The 16,008-nt window shown below is 45.8% G+C and overlaps 1 protein-coding gene across 50 annotated transcripts in view; it reads left to right on the forward strand.

Annotated features, from left to right (window-relative positions):
- Window positions 1-16,008, forward strand: part of LOC139232545 (heat shock protein DDB_G0288861-like) — a 990,854-nt gene that overhangs the window by 709,803 nt on the left and 265,043 nt on the right. For 48 of the 50 annotated variants that reach the window (XM_070862910.1, XM_070862948.1, XM_070862943.1 and 45 more), the window contains 4 exons: window positions 2,708-2,734; window positions 8,310-8,336; window positions 11,055-11,081; window positions 11,571-11,597. In XM_070862910.1, coding sequence (XP_070719011.1) covers window positions 2,708-2,734; window positions 8,310-8,336; window positions 11,055-11,081; window positions 11,571-11,597 — 108 coding nt within the window. The remainder of the gene's footprint in view (window positions 1-2,707; window positions 2,735-8,309; window positions 8,337-11,054; window positions 11,082-11,570; window positions 11,598-16,008) is intronic. The other 2 variants (XM_070862915.1, XM_070862932.1) reach the window with 1 other exon arrangement.

The following is a 16,008-nucleotide window of genomic DNA, read 5'->3' on the forward strand; positions in this document are numbered from 1 at the left end:
CAGTACTCCAGCTGTGGCCTAACTAGTGTTTTATACAGCTCAAGCATAACCTCCTTGCTCTTATATTCTATGCCTCGGCTAATAAAGGCAAGTATCCCGTATGCCTTCTTAACCACCTTATCTACCTGTTCTGCTATCTTCAGGGATCTGTGGACATGCACTCCAAGGTCCTTCTGTTCCTCTACATTTCTCAATGTCCTACCGTTTATTGTGTACTCCCTTGCCTTGTTAGACCTCCCCCCAGATGCATTTCCCTACACTTCTCCAGATTGAATTCCATTTGCCACTGTTCTGCCCACCTGACCAGTCCATTGATAGCGTCCTGCAGTCTACAAAGCCAAGCGCCAGCACAGTAACACTGGCTTCGTCAGTGGCAAAGTTTACATCATTGGCTGTCTTGTTAACCATGGCATCGGTAACCTGGGTGATGCATCTGTAGGCGGCCGACTGCGAGATGCCGCAAATGTCTGCTGCAGATCTCTGAAAGGAGACTGAGGCGAAGAAGTTGAGGGTGGTGGTGACCTTTACAGCCAATGGTAAAATGTGTCCGCCAGGTCCTCTGGGCTGCAGGCTTGATTCCAGTAGGCTGCAAATGTCTGCGATGACCTGCCGTAATAGCCTGAGCCTCCTTTGGCGCTGCTGCTCAGTCATGTTGAGGAATCTCATCCTCTGCCTGTATACCCTGGGTTGGGGTATCGTCTCCGGTGCGGTGCAGCCCTGTGCTGATCACTTTTCTGTTGAGGAGAAGGCTGCTCTTGTGGCTGCTGCTGCTGGTAATGCTCATCTTGGTCCAATTCTGAGGACCAAGATGAGACAATATAAGCGTCGCCCATGCTAATGTCGTAGATGGCAGGTCAACTAGCGATGAGAATGCCAACCCCTCAGTGTTCTAATACTGACTCGCAATTTGCTGAGAGTGGTTTCCGAGGTTACAGAAATGGCCTGCAACTCCAGCAACATAAATCTGTGCACACAATGGAATCAGCATGAGCCTTTCCCTTCAGCAACTAATGAGGTGTAAGTTTTGTGTGTTTATGTGGTTTTCCCAGCTCTCAATTAATGCACTCGCACAATGGCTACTGAGCTTCTACCCCCCCTTCACAGGCGAGGTTCCGAGTTGCGTGCTTCCAGTGCTCATGCTGTTAAATTCAAAGCGGCTGTTAAAAACCCACTTAAGAATCTGAAAACAAGCAGTTAATGTAAAGTCCTTACTCTACAGCATGAAACCACACAAGGCACATTCCAGGGACAAGACCACTCTGTGACCTTAACTCTTTATTTCAGGACTCCAGAAGTCATGACCCTGCGTGGGACCTCCCTTTATATACCTGTGTGATCAGCCCCTGTGGTCAAGGTGTGCATCTAAGTTGAGTCCATACAGTAATACAGTGGTGTTACATTGTAGTTACAAACATGACAGTTAATGAGTTGAATTAGGTTGCCCGCCTCTGCCGATCGGGTTTGTGGCGTGCTGGGAAACGTGCCCGAATTAAAAGCGCGAGGAGATGGGATGGCGGCGGATTCCCGACGCGCTGCCTATTTTCTCTATATATACAGCCGATCGCCTTCAAACCCGCACACAAGGCAATGGAAAGATTCCGACCCATGCTACTGCAGGCTCATTTTGGTCACATGCTCTGTACCTCACAAGGTGCACTCCCCCCAGTTAACTTCTAGCAGTGGATGTCTTTGAGCCAGTAATTGAGAGAGATATAGTGAGTGAAGAGGCATGATATTGATGGTATCCCATGATGTTCAGGGGTTTGCATTTTCACCCCTGTGTTAAAATTTCTCCATGGACCTGTCCCGCCCTATCTCCATAACCTCCTTCAGCCTTCTGAGAACTCCAACTTTGGTCTCTTATGCAGCCCCACTTCCTCTGCACTACCATTGGCAGCCGTGCCTTCAGCTGTCGAGGGGTGGGCAAATCTTTTGGCCTGAGGGCCACATCTGAGTATGGAAATTGTATGGTGGGCCATAAATGCTCAAGAAATTATGCATTGCAATACTTAAACCAAACTTACCCCCTTTTTCAAAGCTCTTTGCTTAATGTGAACAATGCAGTTTGTCACCCCTCTCTACAATGGCATCAAAGTCCAGTGTCATTCTTGTTGTGGAAATCTGCAATCATTCGAGTGTGCTGCTTACCTCCTGTAGCTGGTTACCCTGATACTTTGGAGTGGCAATGCATGACGGGAACAGTATAAGCTCAAAGGTCGGGTCATTGTGTTGGGATGTTATACTAAGATTCTGTTTGCCCGACTTTTTTTCTAACTAATAAATGCTCCAGGGCACCAGTTATTGTGACACCAGTATTCTATTGTTTTTTCAACAGACCCTCAAACCCTAATTACTAAAGTGGTCCTTGATCCATCTTACTGAAACCAATTTAAGCAAATCAGATATCAGCTCAACATTGAGCCAGATAACAGTCAACATGGACACTGACAGCATTCAACTAAGATCTAACAATGATGTTAGTACATCAAATTGTGTTTGTGGTGAAGGGCTTGTGTATATCAGTGTTACATTGAAGGGCAATTTTATGTCACGAAGAGATACAGCAGGCTTGGTGTACATCAGGGAAATATCTATATTAGTCAAAGTAGGTCAAAGAAAATTATACTGATATTCAATTAATATTGCATTTTGTCCAGTTGCAGTAACTGATTTTCTTCTCTCTGACGATACTGGTATTAATTTCTAGGATTTGCCAAGCAGCAGATAGATTCAGGTACGATTATTTCTTATCTCATGTGTTAATTACCCCTCCCCACTCCTGAGTCAAGGAAGGGCAGTTCATACCCTTGCCCCATTCAGATCAAAATCCCAGCTACCTCTTCCGATTGAGGTTTTTGCACTTCTGTCTCTCTTTCTTTCTCTTTTTCTCTCTCTTTCTTTTCTCTCTCTCTATCTCTTTTCTCTCTTTCTCCTCTCTTTCTCTCCTTCAGCATCCTCCTCCTATCACCATCCGATTCTCATCCCATTACCTCTTCTTCCACTTTCCCATCCCTTCATCCTCTCTCCACCTATCTATCTCCTTACCCTCCACTGCCTCCTTCCTCTGCCAGTGTCCAATTCTTTCCCGCCCTTTAACCCTGTTTGTCCTGATTGCTGCCCTTGGTTTTGACTCCTCAGATATTCCGCCACAGGAGATCGACTAGTGTTACATTACATTTTTCTGATAGAGCATGCACTTCCTATGAACATCACACTTGTTTCCTGTCGCACTTAAGCATATCCTCTCACTTACTATAAGCAACACCACTGCTAATCTGCTAGGACACCTATCAGATTACTTGGATACCTCAACAACAACAAGAAACTGAATTTATGTTGTGCCTTTAATGTAGAAAAACATACGACGTTGCTTGTAATCAGACACAAAATTGTCCCCGAGCCAACAAAGGAGATATTAGGATGGGTGCCTAAAACCTTAGTCAACAAGGTGGGCTTTAAGAAAGGTTTTAAACTGAGATGTTGGAGATGGAGAATCAGAACAGCTTAGGGTGGGAATTCCAGAGCACGGAGCCCAGACGATTAAAACCGCATCTGCCAATGGTGGGTTGAAGGGAGGGGGATGCACAAAAGGCCAGAATTGGAAGATCAGACATTTCTGTGGTGGTTGTGGGACTTGAAGAGGTTACAGAAGTGAAGAGGGCAAGGCCATCAAAGAATTTAAACACGATAATTAATTAGAGGCGTGTGGGACCGGTCAGCATGTAGGTCAGCAGGAACAGGGGTGGTACGTGAGTGGAACTCAGTGAGGAAGAGGATACAGGCAGCTGAGTTTTAGATGAGCTGCAGTTTCTAGAATGTGGAGGATGGGAGGTTGGCTAGGAAAACATGGAATAGTTAGGTCTGGAAGTGGCAAAAACGTGGATACGTGTTTCAGCAGCAGATAGGCGGAGACAAGATGGAGATGGCCGATGTTAAGGAGATGGAAGTAAGTGGTCTTTGTGCTGGCGAGGCTATGGGGACAGTGGCTCAGTCAGGGTCAAATAGTTTTCCAAGGTTACGAATAGTAGGATTCAACTTGAGGGAGTGGCCAGGGATAGTGGTGAAATTGATGTTCATGGCAGGTTCAAGATGATGGCTTCGGTCTTCCCAGTGTTGCGGGTCATGCAAGACCGGATGTCAGACAAGCAGTCTTTCAAAAGCCAAATAGCGCAAACCTCCAACACTGGAACCAGTCTCATGGCTCTTTTCTGCACTTCCCTGAATGCCTGGACATGTCCCTTCTGTCTCGGCGAGCAAAAATGCACTCAATGCAGAAGATGTAGTGTGAGCACACGATACAGATTGATCATGACATCCTCCTCAAGATAAATGAATTAAAGAAAGAAAGAAAGACTTGGATTTATGTAGCGCCCTTCATCTCAAAGTGCTTTACAGCCAATGAAGTACTTTTGGAGCGTAGTCACTGTTGTAATGTAGGAAACGCGGCAGCCAATTTGCGCACAAGCAAGCTCCCACAAACAGCAATGTGATAAAAACCAGATAATCTGTTTTTTTGTTATGTTGATTGAGGGATAAATATTGGCCAGGACACCGGGGATATCTCCCCTGCTCTTCTTTGAAATAGTGCCATGGGATCTTTTATGTCTTCTTCATTGACCAAATAGACTTCCTCATCCCTAATATTCATGTGAACATTCTATTGTTCCTTTCAGAGACCAGCTTACCTTAACTACAAGACTGATCCTTGTCACCATACCACAGAAATCATTTTGGCAGATCAGATATTAGCCTAGATTTTGTGCTTGGGTGAAAACACTGCAAAAATGGTGGAGTGCGATTTGTCCCACCTAGCGAGAAGGGTACAGTATCTGGCAGAGTTTGGGATTCAATCTGTGTTATATAATAAGGGCCATTCATGCCGTCTAGAACACCAGCCAATGGGAATTTTAGTCCTGCTACTGGATGTAAAGTGCCAGCACATTAAAAAGTGTAAATTACAGCAGCTCTAAATGCTGCTCAGCAGAAGATAATAATAATAACTTTTATTTATATAGTGCCTTTAACGTAGTAAAACGTCTGAAGGCGCTTCACAACAGTCTTACAACACGTTAGATATTGACAAGAGAGGGAAAGAGAGAAAAAGCAGGAGAAGGAAGTGTAAAAGAGGTAAAAGACTTGAGTCTGAAGCAGCAGCCAAAATGCGCACGCAGATAGACACAGGCAAAAAAACTTTAAAAAAAGAAATTCAAATTACATTGTAAATAATACAATAAGGAGTATACAATAGTAAAATCAGTATAATAAAGATTAATTATAATAAACCAAAATTAAATAATATATACAATAATTAGAAATTAAGTTATAATTAGAAAATCAGCAATTGAAGCAAATTAACTAGATTTTTAGCTTTCTTTAAAATTAATTCCCTGTCCAGTGATTCAATTAATATGGAATTAATATTCAATTATAAGATGACTGGTAAACCAACAGAATGAATGAGAGTTCAGTTATGTGGCAGTGGAAGTGCTTCTTACTGGCATTAGGCAGAGCAGGAAGGCATTATTTGGAACCCTGAGATAGTGTTCCACAGGGGAAGGACCACAAGTACAGTAGTGGCAGGTGGGGACAGGACAATCAATGCCAACTCCACAGTGCTGCAATGTTTCACTGAAAGATATGGCTCACTCCTTTTATCAGATCTGGCTAAATTAAACATACATTGAGCTAAGATGTCAGGCTAGAAGGGCTGAATGGCCTGCTCCTGCACCTATTTTCTATGTTTCTAACATACATACACTGTGTTGATATGCTTCTGCAGTTCACCATTAATGCCCAAGGAATATTGCGGGGACCTTCATTTCCTCAGTATTCATCTGCAAGTATTTGTCTTTATGTGCTTTCACCCTGTGAACAGCCTCACATGATATGTCATTGCTTGGTTCATTCACCTGTATCACCCTCATTATGGTCTGATACCTGGGTTTGACTGCATCTCAGGCCATCTAGAGATCATTCTCACTTCTTGCATTTGTTTTTAAAGAAGAGAGCCCAAAAACACCAGAGAAAGATTGGATATGCACTCCAAGGTCCCTCTATTTGCCTGCACTTCTCAGTATCTACCATTTATTGTGTATTCCCTTGCCTTGTTAGCCCTGCCCAGTTCTTATATTCCTTTTAATGCAGAGAGCTCATAACACCAGAGAAATATTAGTCAATCTTCAACTTCCCATCCCCTTCAAGGAGGATTATTTGGATCCCTCGGGAAGGACTGCACAAGAGGGGCCACCTGTCACAGACTCCTATCCCATGAACAATTCCAGGCTGTAATTAACTATTGAAAGTAACAACAAATTCCTCATATAAGACACTCGCCATTTCCTTCAGTGCTCTAGAATAAATTGAATCAGCTCCTGCATCTTCATTAACTTTTAACAATACTATCCGGTAGGTTACTTTTAATTTACTAATTTTATCTAGACACCTACCCTGTAAAACTGGGATTGTTCCATTGCATTCAGAAGTGAAAACAGGTAAAATATTGATTCAGCTGATCAATAATTTTCTTGTCATTTGTAGCCTGTGCTGACATATCTTCCAAAAGTCCTGTCTGTTGATTAATCGTTTTCTCCTAACAGGACCCTCACACCCTATTTTTTACTATCCTTTTTTTAAACGCCATGTTTGCTTTCATTGGGCGTGAAATCATGGTCTTGCCGGGTCCGTACGGAATGCGTATGGACCCGGCAAGGCCTCGCAAAAGCCGGTTTTCGGCGCGCAATGCGCATGCGCCAGCGCCAATAAACGGGTTTTCTGATCTGTCAAGATGCCTCATGACGGACCTTCCGCATCCCCAGAAGAAGGACATCCGCGCGGGCGAGATGAGCTATTTGCCAATCTCTTGCCCAGCGAATGTCCTTCAAACTCTTACGCCTGGTAAAAGCACGTGCGTAAGAGTTTTAAAACATACAAAATTAAATTTAAATACACATTTTTATAGTAAAAACCTTGTCCATTAAGGTAAGCTTATTTTAAACCCTATTAAAACACATTTTAAAAAAATCCGAAAATATTTTTTTTCTAAAACATTTAATCAACTTTAATTTCAATTAATTTTAAATATGTGAGGTGTTTTTTTTATTTATTATGTTGTGTTTGGGTGTTTTAGGGGGTTATTCTCATTGATAGTAATGGGAACTTGTAAAATCAGAATCCTGTACGGTGATTAGTTGTCCAGGCCCACGTGACTTTAGCTTCTCCGTCCGTATCTTAAAGACGTGGGCATGCTGCGATGCGTGGGAAAAGAAGGCCTCTGACCGGAATCAAAGGCGCCTCTGGAAAGTACTTTCGTAGAAAGATTTCGGGTCGGAGGCGTTCGTCTGAAAGAGGCCTCCAACCGGGATTTCAGGGCCATTATATTTTGTTTTGTTTTCTTTAACTGCTCAGCAACATCGTGTCTGATAGTGCTCAATGAAGAGGCTTTGATTTACAAAGGAAGCTGTCACAATGACATTTGTCACATCTGTACGTGGTCCTAGAGTTTACCTTCAGGTCAGAAGAGGTGTATGTGGGACTGGTTGTGGCTTTATTCCTGTTAGATATTGGCATTAATAGGTTTATATCGTGTTCACACATGTTAGTGAACACTAACTTTAATGTACACAGCCTACATCTGGACAAATTTGAACAAATACATTATAAAACATTATAACAAAACTTTTAATGCTTTTATTATAAGGATCAGGGAACTTATACTTTACAATCATTAAAAGTGTGCTGCTTACTTTCTGGAGTTGGTTTCCCTGATATTTTGCAGTGGTAGTGCATGACAGACACAGTATTAGTTCAGAGGTCAGGTCCCTTTGATTGAATCTTGTATTAAGATCCTGTTTGTCCGAATTTTTTTAACGAATAAATGCTCCAGGGCACCAGTTATTAAGTGACACCAGTATTCCATTGTTTTTTTCAACAGACCCTCCTCAAACCCTAATTACGAAAGTGGTCCCTGATCCATTTTACTGAAACCAGTTTGGGCAAATCAGATATCAGCTCAACATTGAGCCTGATAACAGTCAGCAACATGGAGACTGACAGCACTCAGCTGGGATCTAATAATGGTGTTAGTGCATCAAATTGTGTTTGTGGTAAGGGGGCTTGTGTATATCAGTGTTAAATTGAGGGGCAATTTTATGTACAGAAGAGTTACAGCAGGCTTGGTGTATATCAGGGAAATATCTATATTAGTCAAAGTAGGTCAAATAAAATTATACTGATATTCAATTAATATTGCATTTTGTCTAGTTGCAGTAACTGATTTTCTTCTCTCTGACAATACTGGTTTTAATATCTAGGATTTGCCAAGAAACAGATAGATCAAGGTACGATTATTTCCTACCATGTGTTTATTATTAATTTCCTGCCCCCCTCCCCCGCCGACTCATGGAAGGACACTTTACATCCACCCCATTCAGATCAAAATCCAAGCTACCTCTTGCAATGGAAGTTTTTGCCCTGCCTTCACTCCCTCTGTCCCTTGTCTCTCTCCCTCTTCCCCCATCCTTCTCCTCTCCCCATCCTATTCCAGTCCCCTTACATCATCTTCCACTTTTCCATCCCTTCCTCCTCTCCCCTCATATCCATCTCCTTACTGTCCCCTCCACTGCCAGTGTCCAATTTCTCCCGCTCTTTAACCCTGTTTGCTGTCCTTGGTCTTGACTACTCACATATAACTCCACATGAGATCGACTAGTGTTACATTAAATGTTTTGGATATAGCATGCGCTTCCTTTGAGCATCATACTTGTTTCCTGTCACAGTTTAGCTGTCACACTTCAGAAGTCACATATTAGCATATCCTCTCACTCATCATAGGCAACGACACAGCGAATCAGCTAGGAGTATTATAAGATTGCTTGGATATTTCAACAACAAGGACAAGAAATTAAATTTAAACCGTTACTTTAATGTAGAAAAACATACCACAATCAGTCTTGTAATCAGTCAAAAAATGGTCCCTGAGCCAACAAAGGAGATATTAGGAGTGACCAAAACCTTAGTCAACAAAGTGGGCTTTAAGAAAGGTTTTAAACTGAGAGCTGGAGATGGAGGGGCCGAAATTCAGGGTCCCAAAGAGACCCATTAAAGCCCGTTTGCGGCAGCCATACCTAAAAATTGAATGGCTGCCGCTTTGGGGTCTACAGGCCGACCCAACCTAAATTTAGGTCGGGGGTTTTTCGGCCTGACCCCATCCCGCCAAGTCGTTGCACCGCCAATGTTGAGCAATAAAAATTACTTACCAGCGATGATCAGCTCAACTGGTTGATCCCCCACTGCATAGTGCCCCTGACAGGTTTCTCTGTCGGTACACCATCTCCGCATTGAGTGAGGCCCGGCAGCCGGCCACCCTTAAAGGGGAGGGCCCACTGCCACAGCCGCAATGGAACAATTTTTGCCGGCCGACTTGCCGATCGGCTGGCAAAATACTGCCCCTGAGTTCGGCCGGGCCGTAAACGGGCAGCCTGACACCCTCTCTTGGGTGCCAGACCGCTGGCCCGGCCGAAACCCTCCCTAGTGGATCAGTGGCTAAAGTTAAAAAATGATAGGCTATCTCCCCTTTAACGGAGGGGACAGAGCATGGTGACTCACATGCGCTGTGACATCACCACGACTGATTGAAAAAATGTCAAAGTCCTGAAAATGGATCTACTTACCATACCAGGAGCTCCAGCAGTAAGTACCACTCCAAAATTCATGAGTGCACCAGCTTTCTGGTGCACCTGAATTTCGACCCCAGAGTCAGAGCAGCTTAGGGAAGGAATTCCAAAGCGCAGAGCCCAGACGATTAAAAGCACACCTGCCAATGTTGGGTTGAAGGGAGGGGCGGGGTGCACAAAAGGTTAGAGTTGGAAGATCAGACATTTCTGTGGTGGTTGTGGGACTTGAAGAGGTTACAGAAGTAGAACGGGGCAAGGCCATCAAAGGATTTAAACACAAGAATTAATTGGAGGCGTGTGGAACCAGTCAGCATGTAGGTCAGCAGGAACAGGGGTGGTACGTGAGTGGAACTCGGTGAGGAAGCAGAGTTTCAGATGAGCTGCAGTTTCTAGAATGTGGAGGATGGGAGGTCGACCAGGAAAGCATGGAATAGTCAGGTCTGGAAGTGGCAAAAGTGTGGATAAGTGTTTTAGCAGCAGATTGGCTGAGACAAGATGGAGACAGTCGATGTTAAGGAGATGGAAGCAGGTGGTCTTTGTGCTGGAGAGGCTATGGGGACAGTGGCTCAGTCAGGGTCAAATAGTTTGCCAAGGTTGCAAAAAGTGGAGTTCAGCCTGAGAGTGGCCAGGGATGGGGGTGGAATCGATGTTTGCGGCAGCTTCAAGATGATGGCTTTGGTCTCCTCAATGTTGCGAGTCATGCAAGACTTTGTCAGACAAGCAGTCTTTCAAAAGCTGAATAGCCCAGACCTCCAACACTGGGACTAGCATCATGGATCTTTTCTGCACTTCCCTTAATGCCTGGACAGGTCCCTTGTGTCTCGGTGAGCAAAAATGCACTCAGTGCAGAAGATGTATTGTGAGCACACGATACAGATTGATCATGACATTATCTCAAGATGCATCTGGATGAATGAATTGAGATAGACCAAATAGTCTTCCTCGGCCCTAATATTCTGATGAACATTCTTTAAGAGACCGTCTTACCCTAGCTATTACACTGGTCCTTATCACCATTTTACTGTTTTGGCATATCCGATATGAGATTTTGTGCTTGGGGGAAAAAAGACTGCAAAAATGGTAGAGTGCAATTCGTCCCACCTAGCGAGAAGGGCACAGTCCCTGGCGGAGTTTTATAATAAGATGCTTGCCGTCTGGAATGCCAGCCAATGGGAATTTTTGTCCTGCTACTGGATGTAAAGGGCCAGCACATTAAAAAGTGTAAATTGTAGCAGCTATAAATGCTTTCCGCCGCCATTGCAGCCCCTCCGGGACACTAAGAGGGATGGGAGAAGATCGAATTTTCACCCCATTGCATTTTAATATTAAGCAACTGCTGTAACTGGTTTGCTTCTATCTGCTGATACTTGTTTTGATTTCTAGGAGTTATATAGCACCAGAACGATCAAGGTAAGATTATTTCTTCCCACTGTCTCATTTGTCACTCCCTTCTCCAAGTTCCATCCTACACAGGGAGCAAAAAGCAGGACTTTTGAAGAGTGAGTAAAGGGCAAAGGTGCGCGTATTGAATTATTTTTATGACAGCTTTTCCTATCGTACTCATTCCAATGGGCACTTTGCAGCTAGAGTGCTGCTGAGGCACATCAGTCACCTTATGGAGTGGATGACTCATTTAAGTAGAACTTGGGGGGCTAGTAAGCCTAATACACAAATTGTGTTAATGTTCTCTGCCCTTTTTAGGCTTGTTCAGTATCACGAGCATGTTGCTAGCCTCAAGCCTCGCTGTCTCTTTTGTAGGGATGGCACTAAGGCTCCCGCCATTGTCTTTCTGCCCTTGTCATGTACCAAAGTGTTATAATGAGGCGTCATGACAGTTTGCTGTAAACTGATTTTAGTAATTGGTTTCTCATCATCTAACATGTTACTTTTGATTTCTAGAGTTGACAATCAAGTTAATCAACAGAGGTGAGATATTTCCCACTTTCTTTCTTACTTTCACTCCCTTTTCCCAATTCTTCCTCTAGTTGAGAGATCAGTCTTCACAGTGTACTGTGAGTTTTAGAATTAACTAGCTGCATTAACTAGTTTGCTTTCAGTATGAGAAAGTGAAAATACAAAGAAAGACTTGAAATATTGGAACTGCATTCATAAGAACACAGGGAATTGTTGTGTGATTTGATTGAGGTGTTTAAAGTTATGAAGAGATGGGATGTGGGCATCGCTGGCTGTGCCAGCATTTATTGCCCATCGCTAATTGCACTTGAGAAAGTGGTGCTGAGCCGCCTTCTTGAACTGGTGCAGTCCGTGTGGTGAAGGTACTCCCACAGTGCTGTTGGAAGGGAGTTCCAGGATTTTGACCTAGTGACAATAAAGATACGGCGATATATTTCCAAGCTACTCTTGTCCTTCTCCATAGTGGAGGTTTTGAAACATAGAAACATAGAAAATAGGTGCAGGAGTAGGCCATTCAGCCCTTCAAGCCTGCACCACCATTCAATAAGATCATGGCTGATCATTCACCTCAGTATCCCTTTCCTGCTTTCTCTCCATACCCCTTGATCTCTTTAGCCAGAAGGACCATATCTAACTCCCTCTTGAATATATCTGACGAACTGGCCTCAACAACTTTCTGCGGTAGAGAATTCCACAGGTTAACAACTCTCTGAGTGAAGAAGCTTCTCCTCATCTCGGTCCTAAATGCTTACCTCTTATCCTTAGACTGTCTTCTCTGGTTCTGGACTTCCCCAGTATCGGAAACATTCTTCCTGCCTCTAACCTGTGCAATCCCGTCAGAATGTTATATGTTTCTATGAGATCCCCTCTCATCCTTCTAAACTCCAGTGAATACAGGCCCAGTCGATCCAGTCTCTCCTCATATGTCAGCCCTGCCATCCCGGGAATCAGTCTGGTGAACCTTCGCTGCACTCCCTCAATAGCAAGAGCATCCTTCCTCAGATTAGGAGACTAAAACTGAACACAATATTCCAGGTGAGGCCTCACCAAGGGCCTGTACAACTGTAGTAAGACTTCCCTGCTCCTGTACTCAAATCCCCTAGCTATGAAGGCCAACATGCCATTTGCCTTCTTCACCGCTGCTGTACCTGCATGCCAACTTTCAATGACTGATGTACCATGACACCCAGGTCTCATTGCACCTCGCCTTTTCCTAATCTGTCGCCATTCAGATAATATTCTGCCTTCCTGTTTTTGCCACCAAAGTGAATAATCTCACATTTATCCACATTATACTGCATCTGCCATGCATTTGCCCACTCACCTAACCTGTCCAAGACACCCTGCAGCCTCTTAGCATTCTCCTCACAGCTTACCCCGCCACCCAGCTTAGTGTCATCTGCAAACTTGGAGATATTACACTCAATTCCTTCATCTAATTTAAGATGCTGTCAAAGAAGCCTTGGTGAGTTTCTGCAGTGATACTTGTAGATGGTACACACTGTAGCCATGGTGCGCCGGTGGTAGAGGGCGGGAATGTTTAAGATGGTGGATGGGGTTCAACTCAGACAGCACATTTGGAAATTCGCATTTAACTGCGCATCTGCTCCTCACCTGAAGTTGCTGTACATTTTACGCATAAATAGCAACGATCACCATTAGCTTCATCGTTATTTTGCTAGCAAATTCTAACTCATTGTCTTAGTTTCTCATTTTCCAGTCCCTTTGGCCAAAGGCACCTCTAGTTTAGATGTCAGTCTTCATAATGTGTGAGAGTGATGTAATGAGTCTAACGAATGGATGGGTTAGATCTTTAGAGGGAGACTATGATGGAGTGGGTGGCAATGCCAAATTGCTGCCTTGTGATAGTTGGTATGATTGCATTAGCATGAGGGTGAGTGTGAGGGGTGGATAGTAAGATGGGCATGTGATAATGTACATAGAGAGAGAAGGATGGGTGGACATGGAAGGTATGTTGGTGTGAGTATTGATGTGCAGGAATACTTTTGTGGAGGCAGACTGATGAGGATGTGATGAGAGGCACAACAGGATGAATTTGAATGTGGCTTTGTACTCACTTTTCCTGATCTAATGAGATCATTGAAACATTTCCGGCACTGTACCCAGGTCCTCCTAACCACATCCTGGCGGTTGACCTCCTCTCCAATTTATTGCCAGGCTCTTTTTTTCTCCTGGGGAGGTCTCTTCCACCCATCTGAAGGGGAGAGGACCTCCAAGCATACAGAGGGAGTCATTGAAGAACCTGGGTGCAGCCCTTTGCCTCTGTGTAGTCATGTTTCCAAGTGTTTGGAGCAAACAAAAGCTCCAGTGCAGTGACCGCATAACAACGTTAACTTATATAATGCCTTTAATAAAGTAAAACATCGCAAGGTGCTTCACAGCACACTCCAAGATGAACCTTCAAATGCAATGTGGCCATGGCCTCTTAAATCTACTGGCTGAAAACACGTTATGGGGGACGTCATTAGACTAGCACCAAATAATTGGACCGGGTAATGCGCTGGACTGGCTTAATAGGCCCCATTGACACAAAGTCGTTTTCTGAAGCGGGATGGAAACAGCAACAGGGTCGCGACCCGCTATGCCGACCACCCGCACTCAACTTGCCCAGGTACAGAAAATCCGACCTATGTTTGCTGTCATTATTCTTTGTTTAGTTCATTTTAATTGCTCGGGAACATCGCACCTGATGGTCCTTGATCTAATTACGGGATTGGTGCATCAGGTAGTGTTTGTGGCAATGATCTGATGCATATCAGAGTGTTACATTGAAGGGCTACTGTATGCCAAAAAGAGTTAGACGTGTTATATATTTATCTCGTTGATGTTTGTGAGACCTTGCTGTATGCAAATTGGCTGCCCCATTTCTCTACATTACTGCAGTGACTATGGGCCCAAGTTTCCACATGATTTGCGCCTGATTTTTAGGAGCAACTGGTGGAGAACGGACTATCTTAGAAATCGCAATTCTCCACATTTTTTTTTCTGCAGTTCTAGTCAGGTAGAACAGTTCTACTTTGGAACAGAATTTTTTCTTCAAAAGGGGGCGTGTCCGGCCACTGACGCCTGATTTGAAAGTTTCCACAGTGAAAACGTACTCCAAACTAAAGTAGAATGGAGCAAGTGAAGATTTTTGTAGAACTGAAAAAACCTGTTCTACACATTAAAAAATCAGGCGCAGGTTACAAATTAGGCGTCCAGAACGAGGGGGGGGGAGGGAAGGGAAGTCATTAAATTCTATAATAAATCCTTATTTATACTTATACAAATATTATACAAATAAATTCAACCTGAATAAACATTTATAAGCAAAGAAAAGATTAAATAAACCAACTTCCTACCTGTGTGAAAGTGCTTCAGGCAGGCCTTTCGGGACCGAGGGCTGAACGGGCCAGCCCGAGACTTTGGGCAGGGCCCGTCCCCAGCACCAGATTTACAGGTAAGTGGCGTTGCGTTGGGTTGGGTCGGGTCGGGGATGTTCGGTTCGGGTCGGGGGGGGGAGGGAGGGAGAGGGAGGGGGGGAGGGGGGGAGGGAGAGGGAGGGGGGGAGGGAGAGGGAGGGGGGAGGGGGAGGGAGAGGGACGGGGGGGGGGGAGGGAGAGGGAGTGGGGGAAGTCAGGTCGGATCCAGTCCGGGAGCGGGAGTTGGGTCGGGTCCAGTGGGGGGGGGGGGGGTCGGGTCGGGTCGAGTCCAGTCGGGGAGGCGTGGAGCGGGAACAGGAGCGGGTCGGGTCCAGTCGGGGGGGCGGGGAGCGGGAACAGGAGTGCGGGTCGGGTCGGGTCCAGTCGGGGGGGCGGGGAGCGGGAACAGGAGTGCGGGTCGGGTCGAGTCGGGGGAGGGGGGGCGGAGCGGGAACAGGAGCTCGGGTCCAGTCGGGGGGGCGGGGAGCGGGAACAGGAGCGCGGGTCGGGTCGGGTCCAGTCGGGGGGGCGGGGAGCGGGAACAGGAGCACGGGTCGGGTCGGGTCCAGTCGGGGGGGCGGGGAGCGGGAACAGGAGCACGGGTCGGGTCGGGTCCAGTCGGGGGGGCGGGGAGCGGGAACAGGAGCTCGGGTCGGGTCGGGTCCAATCGGGGGGGCGGGGAGCGGGAACAGGAGCACGGGTCGGGTCGGGTCCAGTCGGGGGAGGGGGGGCGGAGCGGGAACAGGAGCTCGGGTCCAGTCGGGGGGGCGGGGAGCGGGAACAGGAGTGCGGGTCGGGTCGGGTCCAGTCGGGGGAGGGGGGGCGGAGCGGGAACAGGAGCTCGGGTCCAGTCGGGGGGGCGGGGAGCGGGAACAGGAGCGCGGGTCGGGTCGGGTCCAGTCGGGGGGGCGGGGAGCGGGAACAGGAGCACGGGTCGGGTCGGGTCCAGTCGGGGGGGCGGGGAGCGGGAACAGGAGCACGGGTCGGGTCGGGTCCAGTCG

This window comes from Pristiophorus japonicus, chromosome 20 (assembly GCF_044704955.1).
Source record: "Pristiophorus japonicus isolate sPriJap1 chromosome 20, sPriJap1.hap1, whole genome shotgun sequence".
NCBI lineage: Eukaryota > Metazoa > Chordata > Chondrichthyes > Pristiophoridae > Pristiophorus > Pristiophorus japonicus.